This window comes from Varanus komodoensis, unplaced genomic scaffold, assembly GCF_004798865.1.
Source record: "Varanus komodoensis strain SLA01 unplaced genomic scaffold, ASM479886v1 scaffold1, whole genome shotgun sequence".
Taxonomy (NCBI): Eukaryota; Metazoa; Chordata; class Lepidosauria; order Squamata; family Varanidae; genus Varanus; species Varanus komodoensis.
The window spans coordinates 35147210-35171677 of NW_025335268.1; the positions used below are offsets into that span (position 1 = coordinate 35147210).

At 40.2% G+C, this 24468-nt stretch overlaps 1 protein-coding gene across 2 annotated transcripts in view; it reads right to left on the reverse strand.

Annotated features, from left to right (window-relative positions):
• Window positions 1-24468, reverse strand: part of SYNJ2 (synaptojanin 2) — a 78071-nt gene that overhangs the window by 16274 nt on the left and 37329 nt on the right. For both annotated transcript variants that reach the window (XM_044422023.1, XM_044422032.1), the window contains exons 7-19: window positions 22314-22410; window positions 17776-17948; window positions 16840-16921; window positions 16265-16414; window positions 16017-16182; window positions 14963-15154; window positions 14147-14228; window positions 12694-12834; window positions 8916-9108; window positions 6036-6194; window positions 5051-5207; window positions 3864-3981; window positions 1060-1278 (exon numbers count right to left, since the gene is read on the reverse strand). In XM_044422023.1, the coding sequence (XP_044277958.1) occupies window positions 1060-1278; window positions 3864-3981; window positions 5051-5207; window positions 6036-6194; window positions 8916-9108; window positions 12694-12834; window positions 14147-14228; window positions 14963-15154; window positions 16017-16182; window positions 16265-16414; window positions 16840-16921; window positions 17776-17948; window positions 22314-22410 (1929 nt within the window). The remainder of the gene's footprint in view (window positions 1-1059; window positions 1279-3863; window positions 3982-5050; window positions 5208-6035; window positions 6195-8915; window positions 9109-12693; window positions 12835-14146; window positions 14229-14962; window positions 15155-16016; window positions 16183-16264; window positions 16415-16839; window positions 16922-17775; window positions 17949-22313; window positions 22411-24468) is intronic.

Sequence of the window (24468 nt, forward strand, 5' to 3'; positions counted from 1 at the left end):
CTGGGTTATTTAACTATAAACAATCCAGTTTGCTGGGAGTGGAGAGCATGAGTCCCTGACATGCACTGTTGTTGGAAGGTGGGGAAGCATCACCTCTGCCTCTCACCTTATGCCTGACCCTTGATACCTTGCTTTGAGAGGTGCTTTGTCAAGGAGAGGCATTGATGGGCCTGATGATCACTTGTGCAGTAGCTGCATATTCAGTCTCCAGGGTCACGTCACTGTATCTGCTGTGGCTCAGCATGGCAGCTGCCCACTTATGCTTAGAGCGGGGCATAGGGTGTGTGGTAGTGGTGGCGGCAGTGCTGGCAGCTGCTCCAAAGACCCATAAACAACCTCTTTCCTGCTGCACTGTTTGCCATAGCAGGAAAAGTGGCCAGCAGTTCTGCCTGGAGTATCTGCCTATCCTACGCCTATGCAGAGGCACCAGGACTCTGGCAGAGAAAGGATAGGATTTGCCACCCTTCCTGATCCCTGCCTAAGGCGGGAGATTTACTAAGCTTCACAGGTAGCCTGACCTTGATTACTGTGGAGCATGCCATTAAAAGTTGCTTCCTTGAGGCAGCTGAGAACACAGTGTTACCACCCAGTCTCACTTGAATTAGGGTTAAATCCACTGAACATCAAAATTCAGAGAAGTACCCAGAATACAAGAGGTATGCCTGCACATTTAAAATGGTCAAGGAATGCCTTAGTCTTCCAACAATACCACTTCAGGGCCATCTCTCAAGCTTGTCTGACCAAATCTCTAAGGGATTTGGAGATTTATCTCATGAGTCATTTCATCAGACAAACATACAACAAGCATTTAGCAACAACCATTTACTAAGTACAGTGATGCTTAAATTAAAAAGCACAGATTACTAGAGCACTGAAATACCTTCCAATTATTATTGATGGAGTATTTACACATTGAAATACTTTCAACAATTAACACTGTCCGAATTTAAGTTGTTTTCAGTTCTGCAGTACTTGTTCCATTTTTACTGTTTTAGACCCTAATTGTTTACTCTGGAAGGCGGTTCATAGGAGAGCTTTTTAATGAGAATAGTATTTTACCTGACCAGCACAACGATGCCGTAAGTCTCAAAGATTTGCATTAGCTCAGTACGCAAGTCCTCAGGAAATTCATCCTTTTCTTCAGGGGCTGGTGCCAACAAAGTCACCACTACCGTAGCATCCAGAGGTCCTTGAAAAGAGGACACTTCTTGAAGAACACTTTCACGAGCACCTACATCAACTTCTTGGATTTCCACTTCCACAATAGCTAAGACAGGTCTATTCAGAGGAAGGGGAGGGACACACACACAAAAGACAACATTGTTTATAGTGGAAATACAAAAGGAGGGTTAGACAGGAAATGTTGACAAATGTTGCTATGAAAAACTGGAAATCAGTCATGCCTATTTAACACAAACTGTTTTGTTGCGTCTTTTCACAAGGAATCTGACAAGGTAATTTACATAATATGTCAAGTCTTTGCTTAAGTCTAATAATGCAACCATTTCTGTTGCCATAATCCTACCAACATTTATAGAAATATTTGACTAGCTTGGAAAAAAGACTGGCACTTAGTTGTAATAGACTGATGGTTTAGAGCAGGTGTACGGAACACACAGAAATTGTTCCCTGGTGTGGTTTCTGCTGCCAAAATCTGGCAATGCAGCAGTTGCGAAAGTAATACATGCTTCTGAGCTAAATTTGTTATCCTGAAGCCTTGGTAATGGTATCCTGACAAAACTAGGTGGTAAAGCACAACATTTGTTGCTGTTGTACCAAGAATGTGGTTGAGGGTTCCAAGAGGTGGAAAGCTGCCTTTAAGCCCCTTTATGTGCCCACAGCCCTGTGGGAGCAAGAGCCACATTTTCTTCTCTAGCACTGACAAATGCAACCTCCTCCACTCAGGGTCGCCTGTGCGTGTGCATACATGCATGTGTGCAGCTAGTAAGAAGACAGGGTTATTTTATGAGCACGTGTTATGTTCACCAGGAAGGAATTTGGTCTACAGATGTTTTTATTGTGTTGTTCCTTCACAAATTCCTTAATGCACAATCTATTTAATATGCTTTAAAGTCCAGGTAGCAAATCTTAGATAAATGGTTTATGTCCCACAAACTGTTACTTAGCTGAGGTAAAAAATCAAATACAGAAAATGACAAAGGGGACATATTTCTACTGATGGAAGAAACCTCTGGTTGGATATATCACTTTCTTCCAATGAGGGAAGCAATTTTGTCAACAGAACTCGGAGAAGACACAGTGGCTGGAAACCCTCCGGGGCATATTTTTTGTGGTGTGGAGAGGTGCAGGGTGAATAAAAACAGGGAAAGTCCCAATGTGCGAGTGAATATCGACTGGCACAACGCTGGTCCTATCCCCTCAAGTTTATACATTATGTAAAACTCTCCTATAAAGTAGCTTGAGGGTGTTTTAATAGATCCCAAGGGTCTTGGCATTCCTAGGGCCCTGACAGAAAAGCAGAATGAGTGAAATAGAATCCCTCCCTCAGAGCAGTTTTAAAGTTCAGTGTAAACGTTGTAAATAATTAATTAGAATTCACTTGTAGGATTGCCTTTTATTGTGAGCCTTTCCCAAATTGCAGATGTGACAGGCTATAATTTCCACCATCCCATTACACTGTCTATGTTGGGAATGCTGCACTATGTTCTCTCAGAAAGAAGGAAAAGCAGTCTACTGGTTAAGGAATCGCAAGATGAAGATACTGTGGATTTGTGCACTTCTCTACTAGCAAAGACATTATTTTCATAGAACTTCATCAATGCACAAAGCAGGTATTTATTAAATCACTCAAGTTAAAAAATTAGAAACTCAGCAAAAGTGATTGATATTCACCATCTTGGAAAGCACATAAATCGACATAGAATCAGGTCTTTAAAATCTAATCCTGAGTCTCCTCACATTTTTTCATAAAATTAAGGTTCTTTTAGATGATTTTATCCTTGAGGTTTACTACTGCAGACAAGGAAATTGTCTGCATTTTTCCTAGACAAAATACAGAATTTTCCATGGTGCTGCTAAAAGATGGAACTAATAGCTTTAGATTCCCATTACTGGTGTGCAGATGGGGGACAGATCATAGCTGTCATCTGACTCACATGGAGATATAGCCAAACAAAAACCACTGCCTATCTGCTGGGTCAGACCAAGGGTCTATCCAGCCCAGCATTCTTTTCATATAGTGGCCAACCAGCTGCCCAGGGAAAACCCACAAAAGGGACATGAGTGCAACAGCACCCTCTGCATTATCCAAAATACTTCATTTGGTATATGCATCAGTGGTCTACGATTACCAAATTCATTTGAACACTGGAATCAGCTGACCGTTTTCACATGATCACAGTGTTTGCTTTGCTACCCACTGGGAAAAAAAAAAAAAAAAACAATGGAAAGAGGCTGTGAGATGTGGCAGGAAGCTGGTAGATATTCCTTTAAGAATTTTTCAGTAATGAATATTTAATGGACCAAAAGATGCCATGAGTCTGAGCTAGAAAATACCTGTATGCAATGCTTAAACTTCTCAAGGATGGCCAGTCTCTATGAACATATGTCTTAAACTGAGGAATGATAACTTGGCTCAACCAGCCCAAAATTGTCCACTCAAGTGGCAAAGGGTTAAAGTTTCTGGGCAAATATGTGTTCCAGCACATTTTTAAACTCAGATTGTGTAAAACTGGAGATGCCAAAGGCACCTGGGACTCAATGCATAGAAAAGGCATGCTTTACCCCTTGAGCTATGGACCCTTTCCTTTACTATATGACTACAAAGAAAAGAGTGATGAGGGTGAACATGGTAACACCAACACTATTTCAGTAGGGTGATGCTCCAGTTGGGAAGATGCTACCTGTGATCACTTGCTTGGAGCTCAGCTCTTCCATAATACATCAGGGCACCAGGAGACCAAATGGGTCTGACTTTGGTTTCTGCACTGAAATCATTGTCAAGAAGACTGAATTCTCCAGCTTTGTAAAAGAAAGCATAATTCAAACAAACAAACAAACAACCAGAAATAAGATCACTATACATGAGGAGATGAGGCAATTGCCTGCAATGCAATGGGGATACATAATGATTTATTTATGTTCATAATTAAATGGGTTTACTCAAGATGCAATTTTGGATTTCCTGTTTCACACAGGTAGCAAGGGCCACAATGAGGCACTATCAAACTATTTCTTGAACCACCATATGAAAGGTTAAGGATTATTTATTAGGATTCACAGGGTATGAGGTGCTAAACTGGAGCTTATTTACTTAGTAAATTCAGTGAAGGCATGAGAAATAAGTAAATCAATCTTAAGTTTGACACAGAATGATGGCCAACTCAATTGGTAAAACCTACAACTGCAGACACTAAGCAAGTCAGAGAGGCCATGTTCATCTGTAATACTGAGGCAGGTGCCATCAAACAAGCAGTGGGGACTGTTTGTGCATTGCCACTGGCTGGTATATGTGGGTATAAGCGCCCCACTGGATTCTGCCAATGCTATGAGGAAGCAGGCACTGCCCTGTTCAATTCTATGTCAAGGTAATCCTACCTGTGCAAGAAAGTGGACAAAGAGCTACCTCTGATACCAAACCTTTTCCCCGCACTACTTCCCAACACTACATAATTCTTAGCAACAGCAATGCTAACAATTACATGAGGACCTAGGGCACAGACTGTCCACATAGGCTGCCACTACCAAGCTCTCCCCTCTCTCCCGATAACATTTAGGCAGATTTATCTGTATCATTTCTCTGTATATATCCATTCCAAACAATTGGGACCTGTGTTATTGCATAGTTGTAGGGGGAAGCACAACATAATGACAACATGGCATGGGTAAGTCTGCCTAAGCATTAGGCAAAGAGGAATGCAAACTAAATATGAGATTTTTGCTTTCAGAGATGAAGTATCAGGCCTACAATCACTACTCCCATAAACGTGAAACTAGAGCATCTATCTACAGTTCAAAAAGTACATTTCTTCATTTTATTACATAAATAATGATCAACCTAGCTGTAAAAAGTAATAGGAATCCTGTGTACCTGTTCTATCAATAGGAAGCTTCTTTCTCCACCAAAGAACTCTGTCAGTCCAGGCTGGAGTTCTACATTTATCACTTGTATCATAAGCCTCTGAACCCACGTCGTATTTATAGGTTGGACCAAAATTAATTGTTCCTTCATGAAAATCCTTAAAGATCTATTAAAGAAATTATGGATCATCTAAAATCTGAGTGATCACATCATTGTGAATATATATCGTGCACTGAGGATAACATTTCAGTCAATTGGTTTTGTTTACATTTAGATTTCAGCAACTTACTTTTGCAAACAGACAAGTTTTAAATTATCCCATGTGTAAAATGTGTTTTTGCAGTTTGGCTGTAAAAAATACACATGTATTTTTTAAAATTCCCAACATTTTGATTTTATTATTGCTTTACAAGAGTTCATTTCAAAATTTAGGCAACCCACCTTTTTTTTTATTTCTGAAGAAAGTAAGAATAAACAGTTAAATAAACAAACATTCAATACAAGCAAGAAGAAACTTTCAGTGCAAGTTGTACACCATGGATCTGTCCTAAATATCTGTTCCACTTCCTATCCATTGCATTAGTCGAAGAAGCACACAGTGGGTTGGAGTCATCATTATGTCTCTACCCATGGAAGGGTAAGGAATCTTTGCCTCCACCCTTGCAGCACCCAGAGGGATCTCCAAATCTCCAATTCTCAAGAGGAGATTTGGAGAGTGTGTAAGATGTTGCAGGGTGAAGGGGAGGAAAGGACATGCAAGTCCTGTTCTGCCAGTAGAATTTTCCTAAGGGTCGAGGAATGATATTGTATCCGACCTAATATGTTCCCATCCAGAAACAGACCAGACACTTCCCCACTTATAGTTTCCACAAGATGGCTCCATTACGTGCCTTCCAACCCATGCCCTGGATCTTGAGCTCAACTAAGTGATGAGCTTTGGGATAAACATCCATTTTACATTAACTGGTCTTTTAAACAGTTCTAATTCCCTTACTTTTCCACTGGATTTCTGCTGCTGCAGTTGATCAAATTCCAGGAGTGTCCTCCAATCTTGTCGTTTGAGAAAATAAAATACTTCTTCGTAAGTCAAGTCAATGCGATAGTTAAAATCACCACACCAGAACACGTAGTCATGAGAAAACATACTTCTTCCCTGTTTAGGATAAATGGGTCCACATTTTTAAGCACATAGTAAGCAACAGCATTCTTTATCTCCAAGTGTTGCATTAGGGTTGTCTTCATCAAATCAAAGTAGAACCCACTTATGCAAAGACTACAAAACTGGGCACTTTCTCGATACAGGTATGTAACTTGCAGTTTGAGACTTACTTGCAATACAGGCAGTCCCAGAGTTATGAGCGTTCAAATTATGAACAACTCGTACTTGCAAATGAAGTGCAATAAAACCTATTATTTTTTTAAAAATTGCTGAAAATTGCCATCACCAAAGAGAAAGAGGGAGTGAGAGGGCAGAGAGGGAGGCCTCCAGAGCATGCCTTCTTGCCCCACCCATCTAGAAAAGGAAATTCATCCATCACTTCCTTGCTGCAAAGAGGAGGCACTGGTGAGGTTGGGTGGGGGAAGGGATAGAGATTCATGGATTTTCCACTTTCACAGGGGTCCAGTGCCCCTTACTCCTGTGAATGTAGAGGGCCAACTATACATCATCCAACTTACATAAAAATTCAACTTAAAGACAAATGTCTGTTTTTTCAGGAACAGAACTTGTCCATAACTTGGGGACTGCCTATACTAGCTATCATCTAATACTGGAACAATAGAAATCAAATTACCTGATAATCTGGCATAATTATTGTTATCTATGTTGGGTGCTTACAGAAATTCTTTTTAAAGAACATGATTTAACTGAAAAGTGTGTGTCTACCAAAAATGTGTCTATCAGAATTAAACACAAACAGAAACAGCTGCCCACCCCCTTTTTAAAACTGTGGCCTTACACTCAGTTGGCTACATAGTTTAGTATTATGTGCAGTACACTCTACAATTTCTCTGCATCCTCTCCTCCTCTGCAGTGCTATAAGGAAAAACAAGCCATACTTCAGTTTGGCCTTCCTCAATTTGCTGTCTTGGCATCACACACAAACCAGGAATCATAGTTTAAAATATATACATGAGTCATGTTAGTTCATTCAACAAGCCTGCTTGTTGCAATGGTTTGAAGCTGTCTGGTTTAACAATTGGCTAGAGTTAACTATAAACTGTAACTGCTGGTTTATGTCATGACTACTCTGCAATTAAGAAAAGTGAAACTGAATCAAGGTTTATTTCTTGTATGGCAGGAGGAGGCTCAAACCTGTAGCTTTGCTCATGTTCATAGAAGCTTGTGAACATAGCACCAATTTTTGGCTTAGAATCGCACTTGAAACTGGTGGATACAAATTAGAACTCTAACAAAGACCTACAAGATTCTCAGTCATCAAACTCTTATTTGGTGCCCATTGCCACAGTTCAATTTAATTTAACTATTTTTTTTCTTTTTAAAACAAACACAGTAAGAAACTAAATACTACTTTATGAATACACTCCTATGCCTATGCTTCCATAAATTCCATAAGGAAGTCGCCACTAGAGGGCACTATTAATATAGATACACAGTAGGTACAGAGTTTAGAAACAAAATAAGCTACTTAATGAATTTCTGATAAGGGCAGTTGTACGCACTGTTTTGCAGAAATTCAAAATAATCTTTTTAAGACTTCAGAATCATAGGAACTACTTTTGTAACATGCAAAATGAGAAACAAGTGAATGTGCTATAGCCCCGACGTCTTGAAATAGCAGGGCATCATCCATTATCTACTTTCCCTTAAATGGTATGGTATGGCACAACTCATTCCTTGGCCTGGTTCTTAGATCCCTCAACTTACTGTTTGAAGAGGCCCAAAATAAAAATAATATATGGAAAACTGAGGAACCATCATGTTATGAATGCAATTATAAAATCATGTCCTGTAACATACGAAGTACTTAGCACTAGGTATATCCTAAGGTCAGCCTTCCCCAGAGCTTTCCAAATTTTTGGGGCCATAGCTCCTATCAATTCCATCCAGCACTGCTAATGGGCAGGATGGTCAGGGCACATCTAAAGCGCATCAAGTTCAGAAAGGTTGCCTTAGGTTGAGGTTAATATTATGTAAAGTTATTTTAAGACAAAGAATTGTTATGGTATGACCTATGTGATATAAGGATAGGCAACCAAGCCTTAGGAGGCTTCCTAACATTACCCTGTATCCACTCAGAGTAAGGGCATTGCTTCTTGCCCTTACTCAGATTTGGCTTTGTGACATCATCCCATTTGTGGGACCCCCAGGCCTGTTGGGAATCATTCAAAGAAGGAAAAAGGCAGTACAGAGGCTGCAAACTGGAGAAATAAACAGTTGCAAATAGTCAACAAGATACAAGATAAACACCATGTGTTTTCTGTCATTTGCCCCAGATACTGTGCTTGGAACTTCCGGACTCTTAATGTTTTCTTTCACAATACTTTTAACTAACTTAAATTTATGGTCTTTTTTCCTAGAAACTCTTAAGCTAGTATAATATTTGATTCCAAATCTTTTTTGAGACTTCAGCACAGCTAACATTTCCTGTTATGAATGTCAATGTTAGCACTGTAAGCCAACAGGCAATTTTTTTTATTAATTTAGGTGCTTTATGCATAAACAAATAAATACCTAGATCATGATGATAAAAAAGCAGCAGCTGTGAACAGGCAGCACATAGCAGATGAAAAGCACAATCATGTGGAAGGAGGATGAAACCTTTGTCATGCACACTGATCCATCCTTTTGCCCTGGAATTTTCATGGATAAACATTCAGCATTGCCGAAAATAAATCAGCTTGCAGACCTTACCATTGGAAAACTCAGTTTCTGGGTGATCTCTTTATAGTCTTCATTCCGTTCTTTCACCTGAGACTGACCAGCTGTCAAATGACTACATATAAAGCACAAACTGGTGCTATGGAACTGGAAACGGATGCTAACTGCTCCTTTATTTCCAGTCTTCCCTCCCATTCCAGTCTTCACGGTGTCCACTGCTACTTCCCTGAGCAGAAGAAGAGAATACCCAGAACCAGAAATAAATCTCTGAAAACAAAAGGAAACTGAAAAGAAACTACTTGGTTTTACTTAGTACACTGGGTTGGATTCAGACCTGGCTCTCTCTGAATGGCATGGGTCCTTCTGTTTGCTGAGGCAACCAGATCCATTGGAGGCTTCTGCTGGAGAGGGGGGCAACAAATTATTTGCTTCCCCCCACCCACCTCTGCAAGCCCTGGTGGCAGCTTCTCATGCAGTTCCCCCAGTCTATCAGAACAGCATAGCAATTAACCTAGAAGGCTGAATACAGAAGCAGAGAAAATTGCTGCCTTATCCCATTTCTTCAGCAACAGAGGAGTTCCACTGAGTGCATGTCCATATCCAAGCCATTACTGGGAAAATCAACACCAGAGTGCTCTGTGCAAGTTCTGCTCAAACAAATATTGTGTGCTCAACATAGGCAAGTCCAATTCATTTAAGTGAAACTTGTAAAGGACTGAACTTGGAGACTTTAGACAATTTATGTACCATCATAATGTCATAAAGATAGACAGTCTTCTAAACCCAAGTATACTACAGTTTATTAAGAAAATCAGCTAACTTGTATGATATGCAAACAAAACTGCAAAGTAACCTTCAGTGCAATACTATACATGTCTACTTAGAAGTAAACCAACCCAAGCCCTTTTTCAGTTAGACCTGTAAAGCATAACATCACTTTTGAACCTGTAGAGATTAAACCATAAACCTTTATTGTGACTTGAGAGGAATAATTGCATTTTTGCCCAAAACATTTATAATATAAATAAAATCTCTCTCTGTCTCTTTCTCTCTCTGTGTGTGCGCATGCATGTATATGTGTGTGTGTGTGTGTGTGTGTGTATACAGTGGTACCTCGGCTCATGAACGCGAATGCTTCAGTTCACGACCAAATCAGGTCATGAACAGAAATTTCAGAAAAATTTTGCCTCAGTTTGCAAACTCCACCTTGGGTGACAACCACGATCGCGCCCGTCTTCCCTCCACGAGCGCAACTACGATTGCGGCCATCTCCCCCTGCCCCCACCGGCACGATCGCTATTGCACTATTATGGTTTGGACTCTCCCTCCAAACAACCTCCCCCCGCAACTAGGTTAGTGTTCTCTACTGTACTGTACTTTGTTTCAAATTTTTGTGATTAAAAAAATATTTACAGAATGGATTAACCTTATTTACATTGACCCTTATGGGAAAATTTGACTTGGCTTGTGACCAGAGCAGCGGAACAGATTAAGTTTGTAAGCTGAGCTACCACTGTCTGTGTGTATGTATGCGAACACTCTAATTTTCTTTTGGCCAACATCAATCTATTTAGCCAGCAATTTTCAGGTTGAATGCTATTAAGCTTGCCCTGAAATACAGTTCCTTAATGGAGGTCATGTTCTATTTCAAAAGATGTCAATAAAAATTTCAAAGCTCACCATTTGCACCATGTGAATTATGCAAGCAGAATGCAATTCAGTTCAAAAGGAGCAATTCATCAAGAACAATTTGTACACGTGCTCATTCTCTCTCTCTCTCTCTCTATTACTTCTACTTCTTATATTTTTAAACTGCCCAAAAACTGTATGCTTATGGACATTATACAAATTAATTACAATCATAAGAAACATGATACAAATGAAACATAAAATAGGACAGCTAAAACCAAGAGCAGAGGATGAGGCATGTAAAAATTCAAAAGCACTAGAACTTTTTAAATGAAATGGGAAAACATAAAGACACACTGAACCGAAGCTGGATCAAAGAGCACCCCCAAATTATGAATGTTATCCTTTAGGCGAGAGTAAGCCACACTAGAACAGGTTGACCACCACTCATCTGGGCAGACAAATCACGAATCAACAGTACTGCCATCTTGTCTAGCCTAATTTTTTGTTTATTGGCCCTCATCCAGTCTATTACTCTGTGTAAATACTAGTTCAAAACATTGTCTTACTTGCATTAATTGAAAAAGAGAGATAGAGCTAGGTATGAGCTGCATATATAGAATAGAACACAGAGTATTAGTAGAGTTGGAAGAGGCCTATAAGACCACTGAGTTCAGCCCCCTGCTCTGCTTTTGCATGGGGTAAGCCTGTGCCCTTACAGCTTAGCAAAAATGACTTGACATGCTGGCTTGATGTAAACATACCATGATAAATGGTATCTCTCAAACAGCCATTGAGGAGTTCAGGAAATCCAATATTGTTGTACTCCTGCCATCCCTCTCTCATTAACTGTCATTCCACACAGTATCCAAGTCAATTTCGATTCTAAAACCAGACTTAAAACCACACTAAAAATCACTATATTATTTGTGGTTTCTGTTTTCCTGTGAGCTGCCCAGAGAGAACCTGGGCTATAATGCAAATGCAAATAATAAATAAATGGATCTAGAATGTCAGGTATATCCAAATGTGCTTGGAGGTGATCAGCAGCCTTTCATTCAAGCACTTTGGTCAGGTAAGATATTAGCAACCAGCCTACTGCAATTGTCATCTTCTGGGTTAGGTTTCTTCAAAAGTAGCTTGATGACTTTCCTCTTTGAAAGCAGCTGGTATTGCCCCCTTTCTCTATGAGGAACTAACACCAACTTGCACCCAGCTGGTTATCTCTTTCTTTGAGAATCAGCAGGAAAAAAATCCATCTTCCTACAAACATAGTAGTGTACTATTCTCCCAAAGGACTACAAAATTGAGGGTGATGCAGTAGCTGTAAACAGATTCCTCACTAAGAAAATATATTAATTGAATCTATATTTTTGTAAGTACTAACCCCCATGCTCCAGTAATTCCCTTTTGCAATGTCTTAGCCATATGGCCCGGTACGTATTACCTGCTGCTGTAGGGAAGCCTCTGCATGACATCTATTCCTACACTACTGGTGGTGACATCTGAAGGATTGCAATCACACAATACAACTAATACAGGCTGACTTCCAACACTAGTGTAACCCTAATGGCCCCCAGTGGCAGGTCTCAGGGGTTGGGACACAGGAATGCTGCTTCATTGGATTTCTTCAGATATTACTGGCAGCGTCATGACAGCACATGCAGGTTAATTAACACATTGAGCCATAGCCCCCTTCACCCATGACCCAGGCATGTAGGTATACAATGTTAGGTTTCGACTTCAACACCATTCATAAAATGCACCTGTCCTGGAAAGGGGATAAATGGGCCGCATTTGCAAGGCCTTGGTTCCCATGAATGTTATAATGGGAGAAAATGAGTTAAGATTTGTTTGTACACTTCACCATGTATCCTATATACACAGGCCATGTATAAACTGCGTAAAGAAATGGCTAGTTAAAGCCATATAAATGGCTCTCTAATTAGTGTTAGACTATAGGAATCCTGAAGAACACAGCAGCAATCACTTCTGGTGAAAAGAACTAACAGTTGTTTTTATTCCAAGTTATATAATCCACAATGTCAAAAATTTACATTCCCTTTTAATATTTACCTTTGCTTTCTCATTTTTAATTATAATTTATAAGCATGCATTTACAGTGAAAGAAGGCCTATACTTGATCTTACTTGTTATCTGCAAAGAAAGCAACAAGAAATACCTGATAAAGGGGACGTGATGAGGTCGTACATAGATGAAGAGGCAAACCCCAACAAGCTGTGCAGATGTTAACAGAATATATCTATGTGTTCTGGAAAGAGCCTTTTGAAGTTGTTCTCCCCACATCTTCCTGTTAGTTGTGCTGAAAAAATTAAATAGGTACATTTGACTAATTTTTCGTAGTGACATGGTAATTTAAAAAAAAAAAACCTAAACTAAAATAAGCTAATGGAAGCATCACAGCATTTCAACCAAATGCATTTTTAGACTTGATCATGAACAAAATTTCTATTAGATTACTATTACATTATACATATTACATAAACATAGATCGATATGGTATTTGGGTACTTAAGGTTCACTCAACAAAAATCTTAAGCTCAAAATAAACACCACTCCAGCAGTCCTCTTCATTTTTCCCCTATTCTCCACTCTAAGTCTAATAAGGCAATAATAGATTAACTTCTAACTGAGATTCTTAGAGATCAGCATTCTTATTTTAGTTCACTTTGTGCAGCCACCTTTAAAGACTACACAATTACAAGTATTCGCAGCTTCAAACAACCTACCTAAAATTGGATTCACATATGAAAGAACATCAATTGACACCTGCATTCATATGTAGAAAAGTACTATATTGCAATTGAAATGTTTTGCATTTAAGTTGGTATGAGATTATAAGAAAAATTAATCTCTGAAAGTCATACATGCAAGTATGAACCAGCTCATGGCATTTTTGTTAATGTAATGCACTTCTTTACTGTATTTATACAAACACATTCGATAACATTGCTTTCCAGGTAATCTACAGCACAAATAATAAAATACAATTTTAAGATGCTATATCATAAAACAACTATTTCACAAGAGTAAAAAAAAGCAGATTGAACAAACATACCACACAAACAAGGTTTCAGAACACTAAAAATCACTGATTTTCTAAAGGTCTGGGATAATTTAAAAGAGTCTTCTCCCTAGGGCAAAAGTGACCATAAGTGAGAACCAGGCATTCCACAAGTGGAATGTCTCTCCTAATGGTAGCTACCACTGAGAGGCCTGTCTCAATGGGGGCTACCAGTTTCACTTCACTTAGCAGAGACACCCAGAACAAGGCTTCATAAGATCTCAGAGTTTGAATAATCTTTCATAAACTTTGGTCCCAACTTATTAAAAGCTTTAAGATTAAAATCAGCACTTTAAACAGAGATCAGAAACAGACTGGGAGTCAGTGCAATTGATAAAGTACTGGTAAAATGTGAGAGAAACACCCAGTTGTATTTAATCATTATGCAGCCCTGTTTTGAATCAACTGTAGTTTCCATTTCCAAAGGCAGCCCCACATACAATGAGAGAATAGCAGGGCATAGCTAACTCTATCCAAAGTACACAAAAGTATGCAACTCTGCCAGTATCTTGTTAGAAATATGCAATCCAACAATTCACTTTCAGCATACCTAGCATTCACAATATTCCCAGCATTTAATTCCACCATCTCTTCAAATCCTACAGCAAATATGTCAGCAGGACAGTAGTCATCTATTGCAACAAGAGAAAAAACCCAAGACACAAATTGATTTGATACTTCATCTAATAATTTCTTTTCTTTGACAGAAAAAGTAGAAATTGAAAGCTTGCATTTTGTAGGCATACATGCATGTTCCTAGCTGATATCAGAAGGTTCCCCTTGACCCTATCCAACCAAAATTGAAGCACATGGAAAGGCAGCTGATCTTCTAAAGCCCAGTATTATGCTCTAGGTGCATCTTGGCCTTGCTATGGAATGGCATATTGCCCTTCTGTTTATCACTTAACTGAAAGGCCCCTTTCATACTTTTCTATTGATCAGGGTATCTTGAATTGTGTGTGTACTACATTACAGCTTTCTGTGTTGTGTGGAAGTATCCTCAGCCATTGGAGGATGAGTTTAAAGTCTCTCATTTTAAGTGAGAAATGTAGCAATGTCTCATTTTCAGACATTTCTATGAACTTTTTAATTAGTAGTTTGGACTATTTGTATATAAAACCTAAGCTTTCTAGGTGGTGTGTATGTACCCTAACAATTCTAATACTACCAGAGTGAAGCCAATCAGTCCTGAAAGGGATGTAAACTGCCTTGAGTTCCTTGAAATGAAAAAGGTGGGATATAAGTATAACCATAAATGTATGGTTGAATGATACATCTGAATGAATGATAACCATATTTATCTGATAATGTCTATAAATGAAAGCACATACATTCATGCTGTATATGGTCTAGTGCTCTTTGTTACCTTGAAACTCTGAAACCCCAGAGAGTTTTGGAGAGTCCAGTAACCAGTCTGTTAACTCACTGGTACCAAGGATATTGCTCTTAAACTGTTTGCCTCCATTCACATTCCAGGTCCCCACGGCAACACGAATTCTCTTGACTTTTGTAAATTCAAACTGACGCTCTGACATGGATTTCAAAGTGCTAGGAGTCACTGATAGATAGATAGAAAGAAAAAAAAATAAAAAGTGGGAGGGATTTTCTGCAATGAGATAAAAGCAACAAACTGATTCATGACAACTGATATCAAATTATCTCATGACCATTTTTTTTTTTTTTTTTGCTGAACCTAAGTAGAGCATATGGAATCAGACCAAGGGTCCATCTAATCCAGCATTCAGTAGCCAACCAACCACCTGTGAGAAGCCCACAGGAAGCACGTGAGTGCAAAAGCACCATCCTGCTCATATTCCCTAACGACTGGTATACCTAGACATACAGCTTCTGATCCTGGAGGCAGCATAAAGCCATCAGGACTGGGAGCCATTGATAGATTTGTCCTCCATGAATTTCTGCAATCACCTTTTAAGGCCGTCCAAACTGCTGGCCATCACTGCATCTTGTGCTGGCATGCCTTTAATCATTTCTCTTACTATCTAAAGAAAGGGTAAGCATTTCATATCAAACTGCAATCCACATAGTAACAGGTCACCACAGTTGTTAAGAAGGCATATGAAGAGACCTAGATTGGTTGGACAACCTTTCAGTGGGCTAATGATTACCTGATCATGAACTATTGCCTACTGACACCATAGTCCTATGCATGTTTACCTGGAAGTAAGTTCCAAGTCAGCTTAGGAAGTACACACAGGATTACAACCTGAGAACCCAACCAGTGCTACACACATTTTTGTCTTCTTGCTCATAGCTATAAACCAAAGTTTTAAATAAGATAATTATAATATTTACGCCACTAGAAGAGGCATACCGATTTTTTAGTTTTAAATGCCTGAGCACTAGTGTGGCCACTGTAGCCACCTGCACAAAGCATTAGGAGAAAAATGCATTTTGCTTACTCAGCAATGCCGTGTGGTCCAAGAGCATTCTCTCTCTATCTGCATAGTCTTCACTGTAGAAATCACCCAAAAGCAGCAAATTAATGGCTTCCTGTTTTATGCCATCAAAAAAGTTGGACTGAATGGTCCGTGACACTGAACGGGCACCATCCTTGAGTTTCCCTACCTGCATAACAATGGATCAACAGTGTTAATTTAACTCACAGTAATAATCTCTGACAATAACTGGGTCTCATTTTCATCTGTACCTTAGCTTTTCCTTCCAAGGCACGACTGCCTGTAAAGATCCTACTCAAGTTGTGTCCATTGATGTGCCACATTGCCTTATAGGACTCCAGAAAACGTTCTACTATAGGCTTGGAGTTTAATCCCAGGCTCTCTAGTTGAATAAGCAGAACCTGGTTTAGAAAAAGTAAAAAGACAAATGAAAACAAAAGAAGCTGCTTTTTTCTTCCCCACACCATTTTGCTTTATTTACCATCTTCCCTGATGAGTTCTCTAGAACTCAAGGGCTTGGACAATATTTTGTGACTTTTGAGATGGCCTCATAGATATTATGGTGGTACAGATTTTGGAAATTTTCTTTTGCTCAGCATAGCTATCTTCACTTTTTCTATGCAAAAGGGGCTTCCTTTTATCTGTTCCAATACCGCTTCTCTTTAATGAATAACCCCAGATTACAGACTTTTCCAACCTCCAGATGTTTTAGAATACAAATTCCCAGCATTTCTCAGTACTGGGACTGATAGGAATTGAAGTGCAGAACATCTGGCAGGCACCTGGCTGGAAAAGGCTGATGTGTGATATCTGATGGATCACTCACCTCAAGCGCTATGAAGGACTGAACGGTGTTAGTTCGATCCAGACAATCCAGGCAGTTCATTCGTAAGGTACCCATCTGTTGACTTCAAAAATCAAGTCAAAGAACTAAAAGATTTAGCACTGAATACCCCTCTGAAGATTTAACACCTCCTTGAACAATTTTAGCATGGAAGATTTAGCACCCTGCAAAGAACTACACTTTAAAAAAAAATCTGAAAAAAAAATAAAAAGAAGCGGAGATACGGACATGTGGAAGGCAGGATTATTTATTTTTTCACTACCTTTGCCTCAATTCAGCAAGGAAGCAGCCTTCCATGTATGCAATTGTTGCACCTCTGGATATGCATCTGGGGCTCACTGAACTGGCTAGATGCATTGGGTGTTCGCCACTTGTTAATTCTCACCACTTGCTCTGAACAATTTCTGCAGCTAGGTGTAGATTTGTGCCTTGTCCCCTCAGCAACTAGTGCATGCAGGCATGCAACCCCTTGTCAAGAAGCTAACACATAGCTAGACTAGTAGTCACTGATAGCTTCTTCCCTCAAGAATCTGTCCAATCCCCTTTTAAAGCCACCCAGACTAGCGGCCATCACCACGTCCCATGGCAGTGAATTCCACAGTTTAATTATATGCTGTATGAAGAAGTACTTCCTTTTATCTGTCTTAAACATCCCACCAATCAGCTTCATGATGATCAGGGATGTTCCTGTGTCTGAGTAAGGGGAGAGGGAGAAAAATGTCTCCTTCTCTACTTTCTCCACACCATGCATGATTCTAAACGCCTCAGTCATATCTACCCTTACTTGTCCTTTCACAGGACCTCACCTCTTCAATATATCAATTACTCTACAGAAAAACAGCACAACCATGGCCCTCAGCTGTCAAGTGTGAATCTGCGAAGCTGGATAATAAATACTGAAGCAGCTAAGATACTCACCGGGAACTTGTATTCTTGCCTTTTACGAAGATGCCCAGTTCGTCCCAGTGCAACTTCAGCTGAGGCCCCAGCAAATTTTCCAGTTTCTCCATTTTCCCACCTTTTGCAAACTGGTGGTAATCAAAATTAATCATGGGGGTGTCTGCTGCATGGGACGATGCCCATAGCAACTTCTGCATACCAAGAAAAAGGAAGATAATTTTTTATTCCAATATTTTTCTGCAGAAATGTTTGTGAATATATACACTGAATTGCTGGTGAACCATTTATAGTCAGATATGGCAAACTGGGGAGTCAACCAGAAGTCAGTCCAACTATTAGTTTAAAATTAAAATACAATTATTTTAGTTGCCCCCTCCCCTGCCAAAAAACAAGAATTAGCACAACTCTGTTTATGATCCCTGTTCAAATGAAGTGCAGAGTTGGCTGTGAGTCTGTGAAACTGTCTGCCACATAATGTCACATAAAAGATTGGGTTATAATACATAGTTCTGAATCTTTACAGTACAGAAAAAAGCGATCCATATTTTGCACTCATATCCTGGATAGCCATGTAACAATTTCTTTTATGGATTTGGAAACTGGATTTAAGGATGGGATGTAAATGGCACAGGTGAGGACCACACTTATATTCTATTCCATACCACTTTAATCTACACCACCTTGTAGCTGGTAAAGTTTCAAATCTGGTGAAAAGAATTTCCCTTGCAATGACTTCAGTGGAAGGTGCAAAAAATGGCCACCTCTGTGTTGACCTGTCATGTCTCCATGACACAGCATAAACTATGGAGTAACCTAACCACACCACACACACTATCACTAATATATAAACCATGCCCAGAAAAACTGCAACAAGACGGAGGGGTATCACAGGACTATATCTCTCTGGCCTCATTTCTACTATTTTTTAGTAGAAGTTGTATTTCATTTCTGTAATGTCCAATAGCTGAAGCTCTCTGGACAGTTTGCAGCAGTTCATAATAACAATGAAATACCATAACATTTTTTTCAAAATACAACAATTTAAAAACTAAAAACATACAGAACAACATATAATGAAGAGTAGATCAGTAAAACACCTGGGATGGGTAATCCCCTCAAGGTCTTGAACTTCCCTGTATAAGTTTAAATGCCTGGTTGTAAAGGGACATCTTAACCTGGTGTTGAAAAGATGTCAAGGTTGCCAGCAGGTGGGCCTCAGTGGGGAGGTCATTCCATATTTAGGGAGCCATCACAGAGAAAACTCCCCTCCTTGCTGCTGCCCTCTGAGCCTCTCTCAACATTCTTCTCTGGCCAAGCTGGTTTACCCTCCTTACTGGTGTTTATAAGGACGGGCAAGTTTTCAATATGGAAGTGATTGTATAAACTTGTAGCAACTGAAACTCATCCCATACAGCAGAACTATGCTGTGTTCTGATTTCTCACCTACTTTAACTCTGGGGTTGTAAGGAATTTTATCCTGCAAGTGCCTAGCAAATATATTACAGTGATTTTCAGACAGGTCTAGGATGTCCTTGGTGTCGGCATGTAATAGGCCCTGAATGAGCCTTAAAAGATCCAATGGGCAGGAAATAGAAAACTAACCAGAGGAAGTGAGATTTTGTTTTTTTGCAACTCACACTGCCTCTAAATATGCCTGATTATAGGCATATTCCAGGGTTCAATTGAACCTCCTAGGAGTTTTTCTCCATCTATACTCAACCTATCTCCTATGCATACCACAGAGGCACACAAACTCTACAAACAAAATGGCACTTAGGAGCAATTGTATCGGCAGCCTGGCTCAACAGCTCCATCAGTATTTTGACATGAATACCAAAAGGGTGCACCCCTTGGGGTTGACCCTGCTGAGGCCACCCACCAGTGGCATCCCATCACCCAGCAGCAGGCCTGTTTATATACCCCAGGTGGCTGCTAGGTTGCCAAGGGCCAGGTGAGTCCTCCTTGAACTGATGTGCTCAGCCTGAGGCCAGAGGAGAATACTGGAAAATTGAGGGAGCAACTTGCAGCGAAGTTGTCAAACTAGTGCACAATCCACTTTCTCAACACTCCCCAAATCTCCTCACTGATCTCAGGAGTGCAGAATGTCCAGGCCATGGCTGGGCACACTATATTCAACACCACTCCAACGCCTGGGGGTATCAGGACAATGCACCTTATACAGGTAAGGAAGAGAAAGGGGAACATTTGCTACCTTCCATGCTTCCTCCCTACTCCCTTTACTATATGTGAATACTTCTCTGAACTGTATTGCATAATAAGTGCAATGTCTATGAGTAACAGGTGTAATATGAGTAGAGGATTGCTCCAGTCATACTCTGGTGCATCACAAAGCACTTATTCATTTAAGGTACTTGCTTAAAACATTTCTACCCTGCCTTTTTAGCTGTATCACAGGCAGATGTCAGTGGTAAATGCTTACGATTGAAATTATCCCTGCATTTTTGTTTACCATTTTTGTTCACTTGCATTGGTATTATTATCAAGCTCATTTCAAAGTCCAAGCAGACACAATCCGAAATAATACAGAAGAACAAGTACTTTACGTGCTGTTTTTATCTGGCGAAGAGGCATGCTTTCCTGGTTTGTTACTGACATCAGATCTGTTTCTTTGGTAACTGCCCACACTTCAGTGGCTATTTACAGGCAGCTGCGTGCTTGGGAATGACATCAGACTAAAACACTACTGTCTTAGCATGAATCATTGTTCAAAGCATTGTACCCGAATCTGCAGCTGTGTTAATTGTTAACAATACGAAGAGATTACAAATGATCATTCCTTACAGAAATTACAGATATTATTGAGAGAAGAAAAATAATGGAAAACAATAGTGACAGAGCAATCTTTTACTTATATTACACTGGAACCAGGAACGTGTCACCATAATACTGGTGGAAAGGCCCAGGCATGGGGAAGAAAGTGCTACTCAAGAAGAAAATATAAAAATGGGGGGGAAACAGCACCAAATGCCCTCAAGCATCCAAGCATTAACAGCAGTCCCTGATCATGGATCATGGACAATGCCCACATGCTGCCCACATGCAAAGGCAGCCAATGAACTCACAACAACAGTGTCATGCCCCCAGCGGAGACCTGCAGGTCAGTGCCACAGCATCGTCATTTCATTAGCTCAGCTGCTATGCCAGCAGCCAGTCTCCAGGTATCACTCTAAGAGGAGTTCCAGTCCCCTGATGTGCTTCACAAAGATATATGAGCACAATGTAGTAATGGGAAGAAGAAGAAGGCCTACATACAGCTCCCTTGACAAGATGCCCATGAAGTACACACAGCAGCCCTCCTCGGCCAAGGGTTCAAGACTTCCCTAGCAGGAAAATACTCTTTTCCAAGCAACAAAAGGGAAAGGTCTAGGCAAGCAACAAGAGGATGCACAGATACCCACAGAGAGCAGCAGTGTCCAGTGGCTCACTCCATATGGAGTAGGTCTGGGAAACAGGAGATAGGAGTTTGAACCCCACAATGGGAAATGCACCCCCCTTACCTTTTGCACACCCAAACAAGACAGCAGCACTGGAACACTAAAGACACCAAAGAGGATTTCCCAGCCACTCGGCCTTGGCAGATAGGAATCAGATGCATCATGGGAACATTTGTCCCCGTCCCCCCTCCAATCCCTAGCCCCAAGACACCATCACAGATGCCAGGTGTATAAGGACAGAAGAAAGAGCAGTAGCTGAGTAGAACAGATGGGAGACTCTGGCTAGAATTCAAGTTAAACCCCACCACAGGAACAGCTGTGCCAATCAGGAGAAGTGCTGCATGGACAGCCGTTTGGCTCCTATATGAGCAAACCAGCCCTTTTAAATCCCTCTACCCCCACTCCCACCACCGGCAATCCATGTAGCGTCCTGGCAGAACTCATAGTGGCCCCACATCTGACAGCCTCATACACTCTGGGATCAGTAACCATCTCACTTGTGCCTGCCCGCTCTCAGTCCAAGCAACTCAAGAGTGCAGGGGCTACTGTCCCTAAGCCCATCAAGTTCCCTGCAGTATAACAGGGCTTCCATTACAGAGGGAGAGGGAGAGGGAAACTATAGATCCTTAGCTGGTATAACTCCTGAATAGGATTGTGTACCAAATTTGTAATGTTGTGAGAAATTTGGTTGGAAATACAAAGGAATTTTTTAAACTTTAAAATGCCCAGGGTAGTAGAATTTCTTCTTTGGGAAATGATGACTAGCTTCAAAGAAATTATGAATTCATATTGGCACTCGTATTGAAATTATGACAGCAGCTGTAAAGATCTAGCAAGAGTGAACCACTCTTACGGACTAAATAGGCCAGCAAATGTTTAATTGTACAAGCTTCACCAAATCTCCTTTGCAAGAAATCCAGTTATAGAAACATCATAATAATGGTAACAATGACAGTAATATTAATAACAATAATCACTATATCTTACACTAGTCAGATGTCCACAATCTGATAGGAAGATATTTAATCTTTTAATGACAAGCAAGACTCTGAGCTTAGAGAAACTCGGCAAAATGCTGTGCATTTTAATTTTTCTTTTTACCTTGAAAGCCCTGTTGAGGACCTCCTCACCTCCTCTGCTTCCTAGCAGATTAACAATAACTTGTTTGCCATATTGTTCCTTCAGAAGCATCATATGCCTGCAAATGCAGAAATGGGGCGCTTTGATTCAATACAACTCTTTTTAAAAGAAATTTAACAAATATAAATGCCTGCCTTATAAATTCTACAACTCTCTCTGGATAGCAACAGAACATCTTGATTCCCTCTTAGATCTCATAAATTGCTCTATCAGCAGGAATGACATCTATTTCAATAGCCAACCACCACTCCTTGATCACAATCCTCATAGCATTTACTTGGCTTTACCAGTTCCTGGGAGAGTGAGGAACTGGAAAAAGCAGTGAATAATAATGGGACAAAATCCCATTAGTTTCTCAAACCAACTGCTTAATAGGTGTAATAAATACACAGTAGTTACTTATTTGTAGTGGAAGATCAAGAAAATATCCCTCAAGGTAGCACTACTGCTACAAGATATCTCGCTTCCCAGCAGTAAAACAAAAATGTGCTATTTTTAATGGTTTTAAAAGTACAGTTCTTCCCTCTATTAGAAGCATCCACCACAGCATCAAGTGCTGTGTGACATGTAGGTATGCATATATTGAGGAACCTACTGGACAGGGCTTGTAACATTACTAGTGATTTCCAATTCAGTTCTTTCTCCCATTCCCAGCCACTTGTGTCCTATTATGAAGCCTTATCTTTACTTCTCCAGACGATAAGTTTTCCCTGGTAGTAGAAAGCCTATTAAGATGAAACCATTGCCCCCAATTCAGTGCCTCACAGTATTTGTTCCTATGTTTGTTTATATTATTTTTATCCTGCTTTTCTACCAGCCGATCTTGCTCAAGGCCACTAACAATAAAAGACAATTATTAACATAAAAACCTAACAGGTCTAGTTTTCATTGGAATTGTTTAAACTGTTTTGTATATGTTATTTTATTATTGTACTTGTGTCTATGAATTGTTGTGAACTGCCCAGAGAGCTTGGCTGTTGGGCTACACAGAAGTGAAATTAATAATAATAAACACTCATGAAACAAACATATTAAATGCACGATTAAAAGAAAAGAAAAACCATTCAACACAGGCACTTGGGAGGGAATTCCACAAGTGGAAAGCATTCCCGTTCAAGGAGTGGGCTTCCACCACAAAACAGCTTTTGTCTGGTAGCTAACTGCTTTACAGTGTTTGGCAATGGCTTCTAGAAAGGGGCCCCTGAAAAAATTTTTTAGGGATCCAAGTAGGTATGAGTGGTAGGATTATTGAGTAACCAAACCTCAAGTTATAAAGGTTTGTAGATCAAAATCAGCACTTTAACTGGTCCCAGAAACAGACAGGCAGCCAGGGCAAGATCAGTTCTAGTTGTATGATTAGAACAGCCATTCCCAGTTTGTAATCTTGCTGCCTTATTTTGGACCAACTGATGTTTACAAAGCCAATGCCATACATAATGCATTGCAGTAACCTAAACTAGAGGTTACCAGAGCAGAGATAATTCTAACAGGGCTATCTCTGTCCAGATAGGGTTGTAGTTGGTATACCAATATAAGCTAGTAAAAGGATCTCTGTGCCTCACAGGCCACCCATCCTACCACTGACAGTGAAGGATTTATAAGCACTCCCAGACTGCAAGCCTGGTCCTTTGAGTGCAACTGGGAAAATAAAACATCTGCTAAAAGCTCCTTTGGCTTATCTGGACTGAATCTCAGTTTACATGATCAATACATGATCACACTGAAGCACTGATTCAGAATATCCACTGCCTCACTTACATTAGATGACAAAGAGAGGTAGAGCTGTATGTCATCTGCATACACATGGCACCTACTCACTCATTTCTGGATGGCCTCTCCCAGTGGTTTCATGTAAATATCAAACAGTATGAGGAGTAAAGTAGAGGTTTTGGGAACTGCATGGTGTAATTGCCATGGGGCAGATCTGATAGATTCAGCATGAATGTCAAGGTTTCCTTGAAAAATCATCCTGGAGATCCCAAGCACCCCAAGGCCATCTCCATCAGCTCAGGAAGAAAGACTGCTAGGCAGCTGAGTAGGTGGTGCACTAGAGGAATCTCCACTCTGTCCCAGGAGTCCAACAGAAGGTGCAAACAGACTGGCACTCAGGTGGACA